General features: G+C 40.4%; 1 protein-coding gene across 1 annotated transcript in view; it reads left to right on the top strand.

Annotated features, from left to right (window-relative positions):
* The window catches only part of PLBD1 (phospholipase B domain containing 1), a 68531-nt gene that overhangs the window by 33283 nt on the left and 11635 nt on the right, over window positions 1-23613 (top strand). Inside the window, exons 5-6 of the mRNA XM_059082227.2 lie at window positions 865-1005; window positions 1399-1543. Coding sequence (XP_058938210.1) covers window positions 865-1005; window positions 1399-1543 — 286 coding nt within the window. The remainder of the gene's footprint in view (window positions 1-864; window positions 1006-1398; window positions 1544-23613) is intronic.

Below are 23613 nucleotides of genomic sequence, written 5' to 3'. Positions count from 1 at the left end.
AGGCCACAACGGTGAGAGGCCTGCGTACCGCAAAAAAAAAAAAAAATTGAATAATGAATGGATTACTTATTCAAAAAAAACAGAGAATGTTTATATAAATAAATAATCAGGTGGTTTTTTTTTTCTTGCTTTTGCTTTTGTTAAAATTGTCATGTGTATTTGTCTTCTCATCACCTCTGCCTGAAAACCAATTTGTAGATGCCTAGCCCTGGGCGACTCTGGTGGTTTGAATCTTGCTGTAGCAGTGCTCTCTAGTTAACACAGAGTTCATGTTCAAGCCTGATAATTGCTTCAGGTTTAATGCTGTCAAGTCTGTTAGTCCTATATTAAACATACGATCAAAATCAAAAGCACCTTAGTTGAATATTTTTGCTGTAAAGCAGTGCTTCTCAGCTAAGAATGACTTCTCACTAGAGGACGTTTTGCAATGCCTAGAGACTTTTTGGGTTGTCAAAATTGGGGGGGTGCTACTGGTATCTAGTGGGTAGAAGTCTGGGATGCTGCTAAACTTCCTACAATGCCCAGCCCCCCTGCCCAACAAGAAAGACTTATTTTGCCCCAAATATCACTAGTGCCAAGACTGAAAAAACCTGCTGTAGAGGAATGCAAGCAGAGTGCTCTGTTTATTTTACTCTCATAGGACCCACTCCCCAAATCTGTGGCTAACAGGCTAAAACGTCTCACAAACTATAGCGTCATAAAAATCATTTTATAAACGACAATAAAATCTAGTGTATCTCTTACATTAGGGAACCTTCACAAAGGCATAATGTAATGGATACCTAACAAGAGGAGCCCTCACAATAGAAAATGACATCTGATTGTCTGCAGTCAATGTTAAGTGCAGTCTCTGTCTTTTCCCAGCCCATAACCCTGTTCCAGCTTCAGTTCCTGAATGCTGTTGGAGATCTGCTGGACCTGATTCCCTCACTTTCTCCCACAAAAAACTCCAGCGTGGAGGTTTTTAAGAGATGGGACATGGGGCATTGCTCTGCTCTTATTAAGGTGAGACATGCGGCAGCCTTTCTCTTTGTCCTTCTGGTCCATATGGACTTTTTCTGTATGTCACCCAAGTATGGTAACATCACTGCCAGCTATAGTTAGATATCAGGTTCCTCTGTCGTAGAAGTTAAGAACTGGAAGGAACTGATGGAATTGGATGTGCATGATGTTACCCGTTTCTTCCATCATTTTTCCCATGCTCTATGTACCTGCCACTCTCACCATCCAGAATCTTCCATTTTGGAAGCTAGGACAGACTCTGTCTGTTTTGTGCACATTAAAGGTTAATTTTCCAGTAACAAAAACAGCAATAAATGCCTTAATTGACATAATCCCTCTACACTTCCTACATTTGTAGTCAGTTATCTGTATACTTCACTATGATTCTGGCTATAGGTTCTTCCTGGATTTGAAAACATCTTTTTTGCTCACTCAAGCTGGTACACGTATGCTGCCATGCTCAGGATATATAAACACTGGGACTTCAACATCATTGATAAAGACACCAGCAGTAGTCGCCTCTCTTTCAGCAGTTACCCAGGTAAATAAATTTAGAGAGACATCTGAGTACTTTGAGTACTATTTCAGGATAAAACCTGAGTGATTTAGAGTAACTGGAATGGAAGAAGAAATGTTTGGTGATTAGCATACATTAATCAAAATTGGTTTTTAGAGTGCTATGAAGTATAGCTCTAATACTTGTATTTAATAGGATGTCATAAACTGTGTTAATAAGGTTGACAAAAATTCACTTCAACAAACGCCAGTTGAGTATTTATTAAGCACAAGGCACTTGCCCAGGCTCTGCAGTGGAATCAAAGGTGAGCGAGGTAGATCCTGAGCTCAGCATCTCCTGAGAGCCTGTCTCCATTTCTCTCTTTTTTTTTAAATTGGAGTATAGTTGATTTATCCATTTTTCTTATTCTTTGCAATATCCACAGATGTTTACCTAGTATGTGGCACCTAGTACTTAATAAATTTTTGCTGAATGGATGGGTGAATGAATGTACAAGCTTATGTATAGATCTTACACAAACAAGATAAGTACTATACAGATAAGAGCAATGTTATTACTGGATACTCTATAGGCTACAAAAGAAGTGTAAGAAATGTTGTGAGTATTCAAAATAGGGGCAGCTCACATCTGATTGTTGGGAAAAGGAAAAAGGTGGACATTTGAAATGAACCATGAATGATAGCTAGAATTTGAGCAGGTAGAGGTGGATGGGAAGGATGGTCTTTGTAGAGTTGGGATTGCAAACTCCTATACCTAAAGGAGACAGAAGATGACGCAAATGAATAAAGGGGCTGGTATAAGAAAATAGAAATGGAAACAATTGTAGCAAACACATGGTCCATTGACAGGGAGCCAGACGGCTCCCAGTGAGTATTGTCACCCAGCCATGTGGAGATCAGTATTTCCATGTCCTCTAGCTACTCAAGAGAGAAATATGGCTTTGAAAAACAAAACCCACCGTGTGAACCCCCAAACGTGTGTCTGCTAGCTGGAATTGCCCTCAACTGCAGGTTTGCAACCTCTTCGGGAAACACCATGAGCAAAGGCAAAGGGGAAATTCTTTCCAAACATCTAAGTGTCCGATGCAGTTGTGATGTGGGCGCTTTAGACCTTTAATTACATATATGCAACTTACAGGATGGTTATACCAACCACCTGTCACATCTAGCTGTGTAAGAGTATTTGTGTCAGAGTATTATTGTCCCTTCTGGCACTGTTGTTCTTCATAATATTAACATCACCCTATTGGGAATTCTGACCAGCGGAATAAAGTGATGTCTTTCTGTCCTTGTGATCTGATCCTTCCTTAGTTTGCTTAACTGTTTTAGTGCTGAGGGGGACTGAGAACTCCTTTCTCCAAGTTAGACTGTGCTTTGATTGATTCTTCTGTGTTCCTTTGGACTGAAATTTAACGACAGCAAGATACTGAGACAGATATGCGTACTCTTCCTCTTGTTTGTGATAAAATGCAAGGTTCAGCTGTTACCTGAAACGTTTGCTTTGAAATCTCTGCAGAATGGTGTTCTTCCACAGTCTTAATAGTCTTGAATCCCAAAGGCAGTGATGGAGAAGGACATGGAGGGATTTCCTATGAAACTTTTGACCTTGCTCATATTTGCATATATATCTTCCAGAATAGGTACATTTAGAAGTAGATATATAGATAATAGAGATTTTTAGAACAATTAAACAGAGAGAAAACAAAAGACTTTTTTTTTTTTCTCCAAGATGTTTTTACAGGAGCCAGTGGAGCAATGTCATTCATCATTTCTCTAACTGGACTGCTTTGTTCTCAACAACAAACATGAAAAAACATGTAGAATTTTATTTATATTACAAAGAATTGTTTAGTTATGGGATCAGCCAAACGGAATTCATCACATAGATATAAAACTAGGCTTTACCATGAACTTTATGCCATGTGTGTGTGCTTTTGATCCCAGAAATAAGCTAGGTGACTTGTTCTTCTTTGGTGCAGGAGTACCATGATAGATTGGGTGGGTTAGGAGCGTGGTGTCAGTTTTGTATTCAAAGGGGCAGGACCTGGAGGCTCTTCCTGATAACGGACAAGGATATTAAGAGTTATTGAGTCAGGGGCTTCCCCGGTGGCGCAGTGGTTGAGAATCCGCCTGCCGATGCAGGGGACACGGGTTCGTGCCCTGGTCTGGGAAGATCCCACATGCCGTGGAGCAACTGAGCCCGTGAGCCATGGCCGCTAGGCCTGCGCGTCCGGAGCCTGTGCTCCGCAACGGGAGAGGCCACAACAGTGAGAGGCCCGCATACCGCAAAAAAAAAAAAAAGAAAAAAAAAAAAAAAGAGTTATTGAGTCAGAACCGATAGATCAAGTCATGATATAATGCATTTATCTACAACTTTCTATTAAAATGTGCTAAGCAGAGTATTTGTGATAAAAAAACAGGACTAATGCAGCCCCTATTCTAACAAACTTTACATTCTGGTGAAAAATAGACACAAATAAAAAAGCAATGACTAAAGTGTGATTTGTGTAATAATAGAGGAGCCTAGTTTGGGGATGATGAGATAGCTTTTAGGAGAAAGTAAAATGTATGTTGAGACACAAAGGCAAGTGTAAATTCCCGAGGCCAATGGGGATAATGGGGTGATAGAATGTTCCCTGTGGAGCAAGCAGCACATGTAAAGGCCTATAGGCAAGAGGAAGTATGGAGAAGGCCAGGGAGAGGGGATGAAGGGCAATGCAAGACCATGAAAATGACAAGTGGAAGTGACATGAATAGACTGGCATTTTAGAATTACAAAATGTCTGGCCCACGAGAGGAGGACAAGAGAGGCTTCCAACAGAACATGTAGAAGCCTGAGGCAACAATCCGGGCAACTCAAACCACATAGCGTTTTGCAGATGGTCAGTCAATATACGGATGGAAGATTGATATTCCTCTTCAAGAAGAAAAACAAGATGTCAAAAATGACTGTGGAATTAATGTGGCAGTAATAGTGCTCCTGTTGTCCTTGCCAGAATCCTTGAGGGATAATTGCCTAATAAGAATTGTTAGAAGGGCAGTCCCAAAACTGTACTCTAGCGTAGGAGAATAGGAGGAACGATAGTAATCCTTCACAATACACTCATCAATATTGCAAAAGGATTTGCTGACCCCAGCTCACCCAGGCTTATCTAAGCTAATCTCATGCTCTGTGTCCACGAGAGTCCCAGCTGACTCCATACAAATACAGGTAGTTATTCAAGGAAAGAAATTAATATAATAACCTCCATCTTAATCTAGAAAGGATTTAAGGTGGGGTCCAAAGGGGCAGAGTAGGAAGATTCTGAGCTCACCCGCTCTTACAGACACACTAAATCTACAGCTACATTTGGATCATTTCCCTCTGAAAAAGATCTGAAAATGAAATGAACTGATTCCCACAACAGAGAATAAAAAGACCACACGGAGACAGGTAGGAGAGGTAGAGACACGGTCTTGCAAAAGACCCCACTTCATTGTGTGTAGCAACACGCGCTAAGGAGGGATCTCATGAGACAGGTGCTTCTCCAGGAGGAGCAAGGAATTTAGAATCTTTCTTCTGGTTGGTAATGAAGAAATCTATATTATTAATGAAGATTTAGATTACACCCCAGCCCCTGCGATCCACACCAGAACGATGAGCTCCCAAAACGTTTGGCTTAGAAACCCAACAGGGCTGATGTCCAAGGGTACCAAAGTGCTATAGGAAACTGAGATTCCCCTAGTAAAGGATTTGCACGTGGTCTTACTCACCCCAAGACCCAGCAAAATAACAACAGTTTGGAAAGTGCCATATGTGAGGAAGATTCATTTGCCAATCTAGAGGCTGGAGAGCCAGGGGACAGCAGAAGTGGTCCTGAAGGCAGAGGTGCTGGCGGAAGCCATTGGTGCATTCTCCACCTAGCATGCTAGCACAGGTGGGTGAGTTTGGATGCAGCACCCTCCCACTGCCTAGCTAAACAGGCAGGGGTGAGTGGTCATTGCAGTGTCCTACTTCCTTGCTGAAGTCTGCACACGCAGTGGTTGCAACACTCCCCTGCCCCCTGGCTGGGGCTGAAGAGCTGCCTTTCTGAAGCCAGTGAAGGGGGCCCCATCCCCTCCACTCTCCAGCTGCCCTGCTCAAGCCAGTGAGCACATTCAGTCCACACAGGGGACACCTCTTGATCCCCCGGCCTTGCTGGCCAGGGGCCCTGGCATTCCTGAGCTCCACAGGACGGTAACGATCAGAAAGACAGCTCTTGGCAGGCTACCACGCCCAGGGCACTGCACAGACAGCAAGCTGAAGTAACACCCAAGTATCCCTGTGAAAAAGACCTATTTACTTAGCCTGGTGCTTCAGCTTCAGACGGACTTCAGGTTTCCCACGCATCTAGAGGCTAAGGAGACATTGCCAGGGGACATAAGCTGGGAGACACCATCCTTGTACACCCCCTTGGCCTCACTACCGCTCGGCAACACTTCCCAGGTAAAAAGCATATACGCTTGTCCGGAGCCCCAATTTTTGCAACTGTCACTGGGCCCTAGGCTGCCAAAGGCCACGCTTACCCTTGGGCTTAAGCGTCTGCTTTCACCTGTGTTCTCACTGCCGTGCTGCTTCCTTTCTGCCCCAGGGCAGCAGGGGAGGTGACAAGTGAGCTTTACTCTGTCTGCTCCCCCACTGGCCCCTGTGGCAGTCACGGCACCCCCTGCAGGCTCCGCAGCACGTGTTCAGCAGTGCTGTGGGGAGGGCTGGCCCTGGCCCCTAAAAGGGCTTTAAAAACCTTGCTTTCTAACACAACCAGGCCTTTGTAACAGATCTCATGCCTCCAGCTGACGAGGTGACTTCCTACTCTCCCGAGTCGGTTACAAGTGGGATGGATATTCTGTGGAGCAGTTGAGGCTGCTCTTCTGGCTCCTGCCTCAGGCTTCTCACCTCTCCTGCCCACAGGTGGGAGTGTATCAAAGGTAGGGGTGTAGGCAGCATGGATAGAGTTCACATTCTAGAAGAGCGCTGATCATAGCATAAGAAGTCTGGGGGAAGACAGCCAAAAGTTGGAAATACGTTGATGTGTGTTTAGTGTATAAAATTGTGAATTAATTAATGACCAGAAAAAGAATTATCATTCACATTTTTCTTTAATTTATTTATTTTTGGCTACGTTGGTTCTTCGTTGCTGCGCTCGGGCTTTCTCTAGTTGCGGCGAGCGGGGGCTACTCTTCATGGCGGGTGTGCAGGCTTCTTATGCGGTGGCTTCTCTTGCTGTGGAGCACAGGCTCTAGGCACACGGGCTGAGTAGTTGTGGCTCACAGGCTCTAGAGCGCAGGCTCAGTAGTTGTGGCGCACGGGCTTAGTTGCTCCGCGGCATGTGCGATCTTCCCGGACCGGGGCACGAACCCGTGTCCCCTGCATTGGCAGGCGGATTCTTAACCACTGCGCCACCAGGGAAGCCCATTCACATTTTTCTTAATGCTGTGGGTAAGACTTGCCATTGTGGTCATGATTAACAAAGCACAGTAATGATTTCTGAGACAGTCATTAGAATTCAGTATTCACAGGTGACATGATAAACGTTGCAGAGTCATTAAGTAAATGGTGTTAAGGAACTGCAGAGGCAAAGAAATCTATGTTGTTTCAGTGCAGACAGGTTACAAAGAGTCATGGCTTTGAGAGTAATAATAGTATTGCTGCTTTTTTCTCATGAAGGGAGATATAAAATTTTCCAGAAATAATGCATCGGACTATAAAGAATACAAAGAGGTGGTACCGGGACATTACAAAGCATCTTCACATACACTGATTGGACGATAGACAAATACATTAGTATGTTTCTCTACTCATTATTCTAAATCTCCATTAATAAATCACTATGCCTCACATGGGCCCTTGAATTTTGTCATATATTTCTTAATCAAATTGTTTATATAGGCAGAGGCCCTGCAAAACTCACTTGCCTGAAGCTCTGGATACTCTAAGAAAGGTGGCCCTGTATTATTGAAGCAAAAAAAGAAGGTTTTGAATAGCCATGGTCTGTTTCAGCTAAGAGGTGACAGGGCAAAGGAAGATAAAAGCCCTAGCTAGTCCTCCGCCAGGATACTGTATACAGACAACTCTTGATATTGGCTATGCAGTCAAGAATCCCATAGGGAATGACAACACAGAAAAGGTAGGCATTACCACGGCATGAACACTGCAGTGCAGAGATCTACTTATCATCAAAAAGAGCACAAATAACAAATGTTGGCGAGGATGTTGAGAAAGGGAACCCTCGTACACTGCTGGTGGGAATGTAAATTGCTGCAGCCACTGTGGAAAGCATTATGGAAGTTTCTCAGAAAACTAAAAATACAACTACCATATGACCCAGGAATTCCGCTCCTGCGTATATATCCAAAGAAAAACAATAACACCAACTTGAAAACATACATGCACCCCAATGTTCATAGCAGCATTATTTACAATAGCCAAGACATGGAAGCACCCTAAGTGTCCAACAGATGAATGGATAAAGAAGATGTGGCACACATACACAATGGAATATTACTCAGCCATAATAGAGAATGAAGTCTGGACATTTGCAGCAACATGGATGGACTTGGAGGGCGTTACACTAAGTGAATTATTTCACTTATGTCAGACAGAGAAAGACAAATACTATGTGATATCACTTATATGTGGCATCTAAAAAATACAACAAACTAGTGAATTTAACAAAAAAGAAGCAGATTCACAGATACAGAGAACAAACTATGGTTACCAGTGGAGAGGTGGGGGAGGGGTTTACAGGGTAGGGGGAGTGGGAGGTACAAACTATTGGGTGTAAGACAGGCTACAAGGATGTATTGTACAACACGGGGAATATAGCCAGTGTTTTGTAATAACTGTAAGTGGAATGTGACCTTTAGAAATTGTGTTAAAAAATAAATAAAATTTGTTTATGTCAAGAAAAAGATCTGCTGATTTCCATTGCATTGAAGGTTTAAGTCAATCAGAGATAATCAACCTGTCAGTAATACTGAGTCTTCCAACCCACAAATATTGTTTCTCTATTTATTTAGGTCTTCTTTAATTTGAGCAATGCTTTGTAGTTTTTAGTACATGGGTCTTACATACCTTAAATTAATTTGAATCCTAAATGATTTTTGATGCTATTGTAATCAGAATCAGTTTTTTATTCCTTTTTCCAATTGTTCATTGCTTGTATATATGCATAAGTTATCTATCGCTACATAACAAATCACCCCCAAAATTAGTGACTTGAAATGACAATAACCATTTAGTATCTCATAGTCTCTATGGATAAGGAACTTAGATAGGGCCCAGTGAGGAGAGCTTGTCTCTACTTCACTATATCCGGGGCCTTAGCTGAAGACTCAGAGACTGAGGGGCTGAAATCTCTGGTAACTTAACTAAAGCTAAATGATGTACTTCCAAGGTGACTCACTTCCATGGTCAATAAGATGGTGCTGGGAAATTGATTCCCCTCCATGGGCCTCTTCACAGGACTGCTCAAGTATCCTCAGGACAGGATTCCTGGTTTCCCCCAGACCAAGTGATCTGAAAGAACACGGCAGAGACAGCAATACCTATTATGACCTAGTCTCAGAAGTCATATACTGTCACTTCCACCACATTCTATTTATTAGAAGGAGGTTATTATGATCAGCCCACATTCAGGAAAAGGAAGTTAGAATCTATCTTTTAAAGGGAAAATTGTCAAAGAATTTGTGGAAAGTTAAACACCACCACAATATAGAAATATTATTTTTTTGTATATTTACTTTTTCTCTTGAGAACTTTCTAAGTTCATATGTCAATCTAATAGCTTTTTTGTAGATTTCTTGGGATTTTTCTAGATACATAATCAGGCCATCTTTGCATAAAGACAGTTTTACTTCTCTCTTACCTTGTATGTCTTTGTTTTCTTTCATGAATGTACTGGATAAGACCTCCAAGGACACCATAGACTAGAAGTGGCATGGAAATCTTTGCCTAGTTCCTGATCTTAAGGGAAAAAGTATTTAGTCATTCACCATTAAGTATGATGTTAATTGTAGGCTTTCTGGATACCCTTTATAAGGTTAAAGAAGATCCCATCTCTTCCTACTTTGCTTAATGTTTTTATCATGAAGGAGTGCTGCATTTTGTGCAGTTGTCAGCTTCTATCTGTGATCATATGATATTCATCATGTATTAATATGGTGAGTTCCACTGATTAACTTTCAGATATTAAATGAACTTGGCATTCCTGGGATAAACCCCACTTAATCATAATATGTTATTCTTTTTTATTTATTTTTTATTCAACGTACTAATATTTTGTTAAGGATTTTTTCATCTAGTATTCATGAAACATATTGGACTGTGGCTTCCTTTTCTTTTAATAGTTTTGGTATTGGGATAAGCTTGTTCTTATAAACTGAGCTTGGAGTTATTTTTTCCCTCTGTGTTTTCTGAAAGAGTTTGTGTAGGACTGCAATTATTTTTTTATTTAAATGTTTTAAAGAATTCATTGCTTAAGCCATCTAGACATGGAATTTTATCTGTTGGAAAGTTTTTAACTATGAGTTCAATTTCTTTCATTAATATAGGTCTATTCAGGTTTTCTAATAACTTCTTGAGTCAGGTTTGAAAATTTGTGTCTTTGAAGGAATTTGCCCATTGACTCTAATTTATCATGTTTATTGATACAAAGTTATTTATAGTATTTTTATTTACCTTTTAATGTCTGCATGATCTGTAGCTAAGTACCCTTAATCATTCATGATATTATGTCTTTTTTCTTTATCAGTCTAGCTAGAGGTGTATAAATTTTATTGATATTTTCCAATAACCAGATTTTATTTTCATTGATTTGTTTCCTATTGTCCATTTTTCTTCCTCATTGATTTTCATTCTTATCTTTATGGTTTTCTTTTTTTCTACTTTGTGTCTAATCAGTGTAGTTTAATAAAGAGCCAAAGGTTTTGGCAGGGACTAGCTGAGATTTTAGAGCTAACTTTCTCTGTGGTTTTCTTGTTTCTAAGGTTTTCTCTAAATTCCCACTTGTTCTTCCAGCTCTGGATTTTGCCCTTTGATAGCTGAAGCAGTCTGAGCTGTATGTGAGCTCGGAGGGGAGCACCCTCTGTCAGAGTTGCAGCAGACTTGTATATCTCACCAGTAAGAATTCGGTCTTACAAGGGTAGATCTCTCAATTCTTTCCGGTTTTATCCCAAGCTCTTTGGCATCTCTCACATCCTTGCATAGTTAGTGGTCAGCCAGGAAGCTAGGCAGAACTTATGTTCAGATTTTGGATCTCTGCTCCTCTATACTTATTTCTTGCTTTCAAGTTTTCCCCCTTTGGGACTTTCCTGGTGGTCCAGTGGTTAAGACTCCCTGCTTCCACTGCAGGGGGCATGGGTTCGATCCCTGGTCCGGGAACCAAGATCCCGCATGCTGTGTGACACAGCCGAAAAAAAAAAAAAAAAAAAATTCCCCCTTAAATTCTCAGATATCTACAGCACTGAACTTTGAATACCATCTCAAGTCACTATGGCTGCAGTTTTCCACCACCAGAGCTGGCAGTGGGGGACTGAGGAACGCACTCAAGCAATGAAGCCACGTACTCATATTCTTTTTTAAAGAAATGTTTGTTTTGCCGCACTGTGCAGCATGCAGGATCTTAGTTCCCCCACCAGGCTTGACCCTGTGGCCCCTGCAGTGGAAGCGCAGAGTCTCAGCCACTGGACAACCAGGGAAGTCCCCGTGTGTGTGTGTGTTACGCGGGCCTCTCACCGCCGTGGCCTCTCCCGTTGCGGAGCACAGGCTCCGGACGCGCAGGCTCAGCGGCCATGGCTCACGGGCCCAGCCGCTCCGCGGCACGTGGGATCTTCCCGGACCGGGGCACGAACCCGCGTCCCCTGCATCGGCAGGCGGACTCTCAACCACCGCGCCACCAGGGAGGCCCTCATATTCTTAACTAATAGGATCAGTGCTCAGTTTTTCCCTGTCTTTGGTCATTTTCTAGTACCTTCAACTAGTCTATTTTGAGTAATTTTATACAGTGTTTATCATCTTTACTTGTGGGAGAAATCGTCTCATTTCTTTGTGCTGCCATTGGAATAGTCACCCTTGGTATGAGCATTTTTATTGCCTTTTAATGCGTTTTACCCAAGTGTTTTCCATATTAACAAAAGTATCACAAGAGCTCCGTGTTGAAGCCTTCGCTGATTTTCAGGCTGCAGCAGCTACCCCTCCTTTCAGCTTCCTCGGTGCCCTGTGCACAGTTTCTTCAGGGCCCACGTTCTGTATTCATGTCTGCATCCTTGCACATTGTAATCACTGAACAAATATTGATGCAAGCAAGGAGGAAAGGAGAAAAGGAAGGAAGGAGGAAAAGATAATGGGAAGAAAAAAGAAAGGAAACAGGCAGACAGGTTACAGATAACCCCTTCTGAGAAAGACAGCGGGGAAATGCAGTGAGAGGTGGAAGAGAGGCTGCCTGAGGGGTCATCATCTACCAGGACATCACAAGCTCATTGTTTTCTCTTCATCCTGCCCTCCCTTTTGCACCCTTTCTTTGGAAAGAAGAGTCTGAGATGTTCATGAATTGGTATCAAGGCATCTCAGATGCAAACCTGTGTGTTCAGCACAGGGATTGGACCTTTGCAGCTAATCCTTTGTAGCCACCCTGATTATGAATGACATGAATAGGACCCAACTAGTTTTATGGGAATTGGGCAACACCCAGGTTTTAAGTAAATCACCTTAAAATCATTTGTGCTTAACTTGTTATTGAAATAAAAAGGAAAGAAGTAATGTTTGTTTAGCTCCTATCTATGTGCCTGGCATTATAACTGACACTCTGTGTATGCATAATACACAGTTGGTGTGTGTCATGTCACTTAATTTTCATAAAAACCTAACAAGGAGGGTATTGTAGCAGCATTTTTCAAATAAAGAAACAGGTTCAGAGAAGTTAAATAGCCAGCTCAGAAGTTGGGCGCTGGGGTTCAAACACAACATATCTGACTATGAAATAAATACCCATTGTTTGTTTTCAGAAATGGTTCTGTTTTGTATCTAAGTTAAATGGTTAAAACTAAAAGAGCCATGAACTCAAAGGACCTCCTGGGATGCCAGGTGGGTGGAGCTTTTGTGTGGGAACAAAAGTTGGGACCTATTCAAAGTGTTTTAATTGAGGATTACAGTAAATAATGATGATCCCTATGAGGCTGAGGCTTCATGCTTAATTATCTGTAAGTGGAGCTCTCTGGAACACACTTAGTGTGTTTCACCAAGCATGCGTGTGTTCCTACTTTGCATCACATCTGGGCATCCCATCACCTCCCACACACATGTACATACCCCTTAAAATTTCCTCTGGAGCTTGCTAAAAATGCAGATTCTAAAGTGCCATCCATAAAAATTCGTATTTAGTTGATCTGGGCTGGTGCATTTGTAACAAGCACCCTAGGTGATTCTAACATATTGGGTCCAAACCCATCCTTTCAGACTCTGGCAGCCTTTCTGGTCTGGGTAGCCATGACTTTGCTCAGCCTCCTCCTGTTTGAAGTTCAAATACTTGAAAGTAAGGGCACAGGAAGATGAAAGAATAGTCTCAAAGCCCCGAGAAAATGTAGTCAAGTCTCCTTCGTAATCCGTAATGTTATTACTTTCATGTGTTATTAAATTGCCTCTGTAGTTGTAAACATTTTTAATGTAATAGTATAATTACTTTTATTAATTTCATGTTACCTCTTTTATCTTAGATCCTTTGATCATAAGGCTGAAATATATACAAACAGTCTGTGATTTAACACATGCCAAGATTCATATCTTCTGCCTTTAAAAAGTAGAACCAAAGCAGGAGAAGAAATAAAAGTCAAACTAGGGCACCCATTCCAAAGGACCATAGATAGATTTTGTAGCACTGCATTTCTGCTTTCCTAAGTATCAATACCTTTCTTTTGTTTTGTATTCCTCTTTGGCACCATCCCAGAATACTGATGACTTCTGCCAGGCCACAGCTGCCTTGAACATCTTTCCCCAGCTAGCTAAGGAAGCTTCCTCCCTTCTGTCTTTCCAGAGATCCCGCCTTATTTTCCACACTTTTCTTGACTGACTGGTCATAAGGTGATTTTCCGCAACTCCACCCTGTCTAAACATGCAACCCGCCATGATTCACTCTCTTCCCAATTGCTTCGAATGTATTTGCTCTATTGTGTATAAGTGTTGTCACTGTTTGCAGTGACTACCTATCTGTTTCCCTCACATCTGTCAGGCGTATGTTGTAGTGGAAAAGGCATGTGTTGAGGTTCAGTCCTAAATTGATTCCTGACAATGCTGTTTATTAGCTTTAAATAGCTAAATATTTTTTTTAATTAGCTCATCTAAGTGCTCTTTTTGTGAAGATCAAATGATGGTATCCATCCTTCTAAAGCAAGGTTTCTGGTGTGTCGGTAAATGTTCGTGACCACCATCTTCTCTTTCTTCCTTGGATTTAACAGTTATTTATTGAGCACCTACTATGTGTCAAATCCTTTTCTGGCGCTAGAGTGAAAAAGACAGAAAAAGTTCCTGCCCTGGTGGAACTTACATGCTATGGGATAGATGGAAAAGGAAACAGTAAACAAGCAAATAATATAACCTAAAATAAATAATTTATTATTGAAGAAAACCAATTTTATGTGGATAATAACAGAATATTGGTTAAATGTAAGCCACCCCTTCATAATTACTTTCTATAATCTTTAAGAGATTATTATCATTATCTTAGAATTAGAATTATACTAATTCTTTTATTTGGGCCACTGCAGGATATTCAAACTCCAGAGTATGGCTTCATGTGCTTGAGTATCTAACAGTATGCATCCTTCATTGGTCACCTTCCTATTGCAGGATTAAGCAGAAATTGTGCTAAAAAAATACATACTTGATAGAAGAATAATTACTGGAAAGTGAAGGGGAAATTGATTGGTTCCAGTTAGGATTTTGGCAGGAATGGTAGTAAATGAATGCCATTCTGGAAGGTAGGAAGACTGAGTCTATTGCAGAGTAGACAGAATAAACGGCTGGAGGGTTTCATGTCCTGGGATAACAAGGAGAGCACAGGCTGCCTTTGCTTAGGCAGGAAGCGGAAGACGTTCCAGCTGTAGACAGTAACCTTACACAGGAGTTCTGGTGGAGACTCAGAGGGGAGCAGAGGTGGGCAGAGGGCAGTGTGGGCATATGCCTTTTGAAGAAGCTCCTGAGGGAATTCTGGTACAGTCTCTGGGCTGAGACCCACTGCACAGTGCTTGAGATACAGTAAGTGTTTAATAAAAATTTACTGACTGTCAGACTGGCTTAGAGAAATCAGACAGCCCAGCATAGGTGGGTGCTTTCCACAGGTCTGAGAAGTGATACTGTTCCTCTTCAGCTGTGGGAAAAAGCTGAGCAGAAAGGCTGAGTACGGTGCCAAGATGTTATTTTGTTTTTTCTCTTTTTTTAAAAAAAAAAAGAAAAGAGTTCCCAAAATGTCACATCCATCTGTGTTAAAATCAAATGGCAGGGCTTCCCTGGTGGCGCAGTGCTTAAGAATCCGCCTGCCAATGCAGGAGACATGGGTTCGAGCCCTGGTCCGGGAAGATCTCTTAGTTGCCGCGGAGCAACTAAGCCCGTGCGCCACAACTACTGAGCCTGTGCTCTAGAGCCCGTGAGCCACAGCTACGGAGCCTGCATGCCACAACTACTGAGCCCGTGCACCTAGAGCCCATGCTCCGCAACAGGGGAAGCCACCACAGTGAGAAGACCGCGCACCGCTACGAAGAGTAGCTCCCGCTCCCTGCAACTGGAGAAAGCCCATGGGCAACAGTGAGGACCCAGCACAGCCAGAAATAAATAAATAAATAAATAAATAAATAAATAAATAAATTGTTTTAAAAAGAGAGAGAGAAAAGAATCAAAATAAAATTTAAAAATTTTAAAAATCAAATGGCAGTAAGACATTTCAAAACAAAATATGTTGTATAATTGGATTACTATTATTATATTAGCTACTGCTGAACCTCCAAATTTTGTGCTGGAAACGTGATTATTATTGCTTTTGAGTCCACACATCAGCTAAATGGTTCTTTCTGGTGTCTCTGCTGGGCACATCGTGCTTCTGAGGTTGGCTGGGGTTGGGTGGGCAGCTCTGCTGACCTTGGATGAACTCTCTAGCACTTTGGGGGACTGGCCAGCTAGAGGCCGGTCCTCCTGCACGTGGTCTCCCATCCCAGAGACTAAATCAGACTGGGCTGGTTTACACTGCTGTAACGGGGTTACAAGAGGTGAGAAGAAGTATGCAAGGTCTCCTGAGGCCTAGACTCAGAACTGGCGCATTTTGTTAGCCGAAGCGAGTTCTGGATCCAGCTCAGATTTAAGAGATGGGGAAACAGACAATGCCTCTTTCTGGGAGATGTTGCAAAGTCCCATTGCTGAGTACGGATAGTGAGGAGATGCAGCACAGCTATTTTTACAATCATGATCCACACTCCTGACCCTGAGCTGTATGTCATTTATGTCCTTTGTCAACACTGAATCTACTCTTTTGGAAGGAAGGAATGTGTGTGGTCTTCAGAGGTTTGGAGCAGGGAACGCATGTGATATGCAAATAAGCACATTTTAAATTTTTTATTTTTTAATGGTTTATAACATTGTATAAGTTTTTTGTGTACCTACATATTATATTTCGACTTCTGTATACACTACAGCATGCTCATTCCCAAAGGTTTAGCTTCCATTCATCACCATGCAGTTGACACCCTTTATCCATTTTGCCATCCCCCTGCCACCCTTCGCCTCTGGTAACTGCTACTCTGTTCACTGTATCTATGTGTTTGTTTTTGTTTGGTTTGTTCATTTATTTTTGTATTCCACATATGAGTGAAATCATATGATATTTGTCTTTCTCCATCTGACGTACTTCACTTAGCATAATACATTCAAGGTCCATCCATGCTTTCAGAAATGGCAAGATTTCATCTTTTTATGGGTTAGTAGTATTCCATCATACACACACACACACACACACACACACACACACACACACACACCCTCCACATCTTCTTCATCCATTCATGTGTCTATGGGCACTTAAGTTGTTTCCATATGTTAGCTATTTGTAAAGAATGCTGCAATGAGCATAGGGCCACATATATCTTTTTCCAATTAGTGTTTTCATATTCTTTCAATAAATACCCAGAAGTGGAATAGCTGGGTCATATGTTAGTTCTATTCTTAATTTTTTGAGGAACTTCCATATTGTTTTTCACTGTGGCTGCAGCACTTTACCTTCCCACCAATAGTGTATGAGGGTTCCCTTTTCTCCACGTTCTCTCCATCACTTGTTTTTTCTACCTTTTTGATGATAGCCATTCTAACAGGCATGAGGTGATATCTCATTGTGATATTGGTTTGCATTTCCCTAATAAGAGTGATGTTGAACTACTTTGTATGTGCCTGTTGGCCATCTGTATGTCTTCTTTGGAAAAATGTCTTTTTAGCTTCTCTGCCAATTTTAAAATTGGGTTGTTTGTTTTTCTGTTAAGTTGTATGAGTTCTTTATATATTTTGGACATTAACCTGTCATTGGATATATGATTTGCAAATATCTTCCCTCATTTGGTAGGTTGTCTTTTCAATTTATTAATGGTTTTTTATGTGGTGAAGAAGCTTTTCAGTTTGATGAGGTCCCATGTGTTTATTTTTGCTTTTGTTCCCCTTTCCTGAGGAGACATATTCAGAAAGATATTGCTAAAACCAGTATCAAAGAGCATCTTGCCTATGTTTACTTCTAGAAGTTTTGTGGTTTCAGATCTTACATTCAAGTCTTTAATCCATTGTGAGTTGATTTTTGTTTATAATGTAAGATAGTGGTCTAGTTTCGTTCTTTTGCATTTGTCTGTCCAGTTTTCCCAACACCATTTGTTAAACAGACTATTATGTTCTTTGTTCCTTTGTCATAAATTGATTGTCCATGTATGTGTAAGTTTATTTCTGGGCTCTCAATCGCTTCCATTGATCTCTGTGTTTGTTTTTCTGCCAGTATCATGCTGTTTCGAATACTATGGCTGTGTAATATCATTTGAAATCAAGGAGTGTGACACCTCCAGTTTTGTTCTTTTTTCTCAGGATTATTTTGGCTATCGGGGTCTTTTGTAGTTCCATATAAATTTTAGGATTTTTGTTCCATTTCTGTGAAAAATGTCATTGGAATTTTGATAAGGAGTGTACTGAATCCATAGATTGCTTTAAGTAATATGGACATTTTAACAATGTTAATTCTTTCAGTCAATGAGCACAGAATATCTTTCCATTTGTGTCATCTTCAATTTCTTTCAACAATGTCTTATAGTTTTCAGTGTACAGGTCTTTCATCTCCATGCTTGAATTTATTCTTAGGGATTTTATTCTTTTTATTTTTGGATTTTATTCTTTTTGATGCAATTATAAATGGAATTGATTTCTTAATTTCTCTTTCTGCACAACATGTATACTGATTTAGTACCCTGAAACTTGACTGTATTCATTTATTATTTCTCATAGTTTTTAGGTGATGTCTTTAGGGTTTTCTATACATAGTATCATGTCAACTGCCAACAGTGACAGTTTTACTTCTTCCTTTCCATTATGGATGCCTTTTATTTCTTTTTCTTGCTTAATTGATCTGGCTAGGACTTCCAGTATTATGTTGAATAAGAGTGGCAAGAGTGGATGCAGAAAAAGCTTTTGACAAAATTCAACATCCATTATGATAAAAACCGTCCAGAAAGTGGGCATAGAGGGAACATACCTCAACATAATAAGGGCCATATATGACAGATCCACAGCTAACATCATATTCAATGGTGAAAAGCTGAAAGCATGTCCTCTAAGATCAGGAACAAGACAAGGTTGCCTTCTCTCACCACTTTTATTCAACATAATATTGGAAGTCCTAGCCACAGCAGACCAGAAAAAGAAATAAAAGGAATCCAAATTGGAAAGGAAGAAGTAAAATTGTAACTGTTTGCAGATGGCATGATATTATACATAGAAAATTCTAAAGATGCTACTAAAAAAACTACTAGAGCTCAACAGTGAATTTGATAAAGTTGCAGGATGCAAAATTCATATACAGAAATCTGTTGCATTTCTGTATACTAACAACAAACTGTCAGAAAGAGTAATTAAGGGAACAATTCCATGTACAATAGCATCAAAAAGAATAAAATACCTAGGAATAAACCTATCTAAGGAGATAAAAAGACCTGTACTCAGAATACTATGACACTGATGAAAGAAATTGAAGACCACACAAACACATGGAAAGATATACCATATTCATGAATTGGAAGAATTAATATTGAAATGACCATACTACCCAAGGCAATCTACAGATTCAATGTAATCCCTATCAAAATACCAAAGGTCTTTTTCACAGAACCAGAACAAATAATTTAAAATTTTGTATGGAAACACAAAAGACCCTGAATAGCCAAAATAATCTTGAGGAAGAAGAATAGGGCTGGAGGAATCATGCACCCTGACTTTGGACTATACTACAAAGCTACAGTTATCAAAACAGTATGGTATTGGCACACCAAAAAAACAGATACATGGATCAGTGATACAGAATAGAGAGTCCAGAAATAAAACCACACACTTATGGTTAGTTAATCCACAACAAAGGAGGCAAGAATATACAATGGAGAAAAGACAGTCTCTTTAATAAGTGGTGCTGGAAAAACTTGACATCTACATGCAAAAGAATGAAATTAGAACATTCTCTAACACCATATAGAAAAATAAACTCAAAATGAATTAAAGACCTAAATGTAAGACTGGAAACCATAAAAGTACTAGAAAAAAACATAGGCAGGACACTCTTTGACGATATTTTTTGGATCTGTCTCCTCAGGGAAGGGAAACAAAAGCAAAAATAAACAAATGGAACCGAATTAAACTTTTGCACAGCAAAGGAAACCATTGACAAAACAAAAAGACAACCTACTGAATGAGAGAAAATATTTTCAAATGATACGACTCATAAGGAGTTAATATCCAAAATATATAAACAGCTCATATAACTCAACATTTTAAAAAACCCAACTTCATTAAAAATGGGCAGAAGATTTGAATAGAAGTTTTTCCAACAAGACATACAGATGGCCAACAGGCAGATGAAAAGATGTTCAAAATCATCAATCATCAGAGAAATGCAATTAAAACCACAATGAGGGCTTCCCTGGTGGCACAGCGGTTGAGAGTCCACCTGCCGATGCAGAGGACGTGGGTTCGTGCCCCGGTCCGGGAGGATCCCACATGCCGCGGAGTGGCTGGGCCCGTGAGCCGTGGCTGCTGAGCCTGCACGTCCGGAGCCTGTGCTCCGCGACGGGAGAGGCCACAGCGGTGAGAGGCCCACATACCACAAAAAAAAAAAAAAAAAAAAACCACAATGAGATATTACCTCACACCTGTCAGATGGCATCATCAAAAAGAACACAAATGACAAATGTCAGTGAGGATGTGGAGAAAGGGAACCTTTGTACATCGTTGGTGGGAATGTAATTGGTGCAGTCACTGTGGAAAACAGTATGGAGGTTTCTTAAAAACTTAAAAATAGAACTACTATATGACCCAGCAATTCCATTCCTGGGTATATATCAAAAAACCCCAAAAACTAACTTGAAAATATACATGCACTCCAATGTTTATAGCAGCATTATTTACAATTGTCAAGATATGAAAGCAACCTAAGTGTCCATAAACAGATAAATGGATAAAGAAGAAGATGTGGGATATATATATATATATATATATATATATATATATATACACACACACGCACACATATATGATGGAATGTTACTCAGCCATAAAAAAGAAATATTGCCATTTACAGTATTACTGGAATCTTCCCTCTTGATACTGCTTTTGCTTCATCCCATAGATTTTGGTAAGCTGTATTTCCATTTTCATTTGTCTCTAAGTTTTTTTCATTTCTCCTTTGATATCTTTGTTGACCCAATAATTGTTCAGTAGCATGTTGCCTAGTTGCCACATATTTGTGATATTTCTGGCTTTCTTCATGTAGTTGATCTCTAGTTTCACACCATTTTGATTGGAAAAGATGCTTGATATGATTTTAATCTTCCTAAATTTATTGAGACTGGTTTTGTGTCCCAACATATGGTCTGTCCCTGAGAATGTTCCATGTGCACTTGAGAATAATGTGTATTTGGCTGCATTTGGATAGAATGTTTTATATATGTCTATCAAATCCATCTGGTCTAAGGTTCATTTAAGGCTGCTGTTTCCTTGTTGACTTTCTGTCTGGATGATCTATTCACTGATGTAAATGGGGTATTAAAATCACCTACTATTATTTTGTTGTCTCCCTTTAGGTATGTTAATAATTGCTTTATATATTTTGGTGCTCCTATGTTAGGTCAATATAAATTAATAACTGTTATGTCTTCTTGACGAATTGTCCTCTTTACCATTACTTAATGTCCATCTTTGTCTCTTGCTACCATTTTTGCCTTGAAGTCTATTTTTTCCCATGTGAGAATGGCTACACCCACTTTCTTTTGGCTGTCATTTGCTTGGAATATCAACTTCCATTCCTTCACTTTGAGCCTGTGTTTCTCTTTAAAGCTGAGATATGTCTCCTGGAGGCAGCATATAGTTGGGTCTTATTTTCTAATCCATCCAGTTATTCTGTGTCTTTTGATTGGTAAATTCAATCCATTCACATTTAAGGTGACCGTTGATAGATGAGGACTTAGAACTGCCATTTTATCTTTTATTTTCTGGTCGCTCTGTATCTCCATTGTTCCTTATTTTTTTTTAAACATCTTTATTGGAGTATAATTGCTTTACAATAGTGTGTTAGTTTCTGCTGTATAACAAAGTGAATCAGCTATACGTATACATATATCCCCATATCTCCTCCCTCTTGCGTCTCCCTCCCACCCTCCCTATCCCAACTCTCTAGGTGGTCACAGAGCCCTGAGCTGATCTCCCTTGTTATGCAGCTGCTTCCCTCCGTTGTTCCTTTTTCCTTGTGTTTCTGTCTGCCATTTTAATATGGTGGTTTTCTATGATGTTTTTCCCGATTTCCTCTTGTTTTTATGTTTCCTCTCTCTGCTCTAGATTTATATTTCGTGGTTACCATGAGATTTGTATGAAACCTATCATGGATAAAATTGTTCTTTTTCTGTTGATAGTATCTTATCTTCATTTGCCTACATGGGTTTCCTCCTTTTCTTCTTCCATTTTTACATTTTCGTTGTCTTAAATTATTCCTTTTTGTGTTATTTGTTACTAAATTAAAGTAGCGGGAGTTATTTTTACTGCCTTTTTCCCTTTAATCTTTATGCTGTAATTAAGGTTTTGTTTTTTTTGTTTTTTTATTTATGGCTGTGTTGGGTCTTCGTTTCTGTGCGAGGGCTTTCTCTAGTTGCAGCAAGCGGGGGCCACTCTTCATCGCGGTGCGCAGGCCTCTCGCTATCACAGCCTCTCGTTGCGGAGCACAGGCTCCAGACGCACAGGCTCAGTAGTTGTGGCTCACGGGCCCAGTTGCTCCGCAGCATGTGGGATCTTCCCAGACCAGGGCTCGAACCCGTGTCCCCTGCATTGGCAGGCAGATTCTCAAGCACTGCGCCACCGGGGAAGCCCTGTAATTAAGTTTTTAACAACCTATTCTGATACAGAATAAGTTGCAATTTTTTTATTCTGTCTATCCATTTACCATTTGACTCAAAGTTTTGTGTACAGTACTTTTGCCTTTTCATTTCAGGTAGAAGAGCTTCTTTCAATGTTTCTTTTAAGACGCATCTAATGTTGATGAGCTCAGTCAGCTTTTGTTTGTCTGGGAACATCTTTATTTCTCCTTCATATCCGAAGGGTAACTTTGCTGGATAGAGTATTCTTGGGTGATGGTTTTTATCTTTCAGTATTTTGAGTATGTCATTCCACTCTCTCCTGGCCTGCAGAGTTTCTGCTGAGAAGTCTGCTGATAGACTGATGGGGATTCCTTTGTAGGTTACCATCCTTTTTTCCCTGGCTGCCTTTAGAATTTTCTTTCTTTGTCATTGACTTTTGACAGTTTTAATATACTGTGTCTTGAAGAAGGTCTTTTTGTATTGAGGTAATTAGAAGTTCTCTTGGCTTGGTGGACTTGTCCATCCAGTTCCCTCCCCAGGTTTGGGAAGTCCTCAGCTATTATTTCTTTAAATAAACCCTCTGCACTCTTCACTCTCCCTTCTCCTTCTGGGATACCCATTACTCTAATGATGGACTTCCTAAAAGAGTCAGATAGTTCTGTAGGATTTCTTTACTCTTTAGATCTTAATTCACTCTCCTCTTCTCCCTGTATCACTTCTAGATTTCAATCTTTAAGCTCACTAATTCTCTCTTCCATGTGGTCTGCTCTATTTCCAGTGCTTTCTAATGCATTCTTCATCTCATTTATTGAGTTCTTCAGCTCCAGAATTCCTATTTGGTGCTTTTAAAAAATTTCAATCTCTTTGGTAAATAATTCCTCCTGTTCATTAATTTCATTCCTGAGGTCGTTGAACTGCCTTTCGAAGTTTTCTTGTAGCTGGTTGAGTATCTTCATGACAGCTATTTTTAATTTTCTATCAGATCACAACATTCCATGACTTTAAATTTGGTTTCTGGAGGACTGTCATTTTCTTTTTGTGGTACTGTGTTACCATGGTTCTTCATGGTGCTTGAAGAACTCTGCCAGTGCATTTGAAGTGGTGAACATGTTTCTTCTTTAGGTAAAGCTTTTGTTTTTTTTCCCCTCACTTGATTATAACTATTCAGCAGGTTAGTAATTCGATGCCTTTCTTTTGTTTCCCAGTAGGTGGCGCTATAGCACAAGTTTTTGGTTTCTCTTACCCGCGCTGCCTCTGGTTATTTTTGAGAGCCGGCACTTTTCACCCTCCGCTGTCTGTGTCAGAAGTGTTGCCTGGTGCCCTCCTTGTCACTATTTCTGTCTCCAGGGTTGTTGCTTCCTTGCTGCTGCCGGTGTTGCTGACAATGCCGCCTGGGGCACGGAGATGGCAGGCACTGCCTTCACCGTCCCTCTGGTCCCACCTACTTCATGTGTTCCAGTCCACCCA

Source organism: Kogia breviceps, chromosome 12, assembly GCF_026419965.1.
Source record: "Kogia breviceps isolate mKogBre1 chromosome 12, mKogBre1 haplotype 1, whole genome shotgun sequence".
NCBI lineage: Eukaryota > Metazoa > Chordata > Mammalia > Artiodactyla > Physeteridae > Kogia > Kogia breviceps.
Note: the sequence above shows the minus strand (reverse complement) of the source record. Positions and strands in the feature narration are given on the sequence as shown.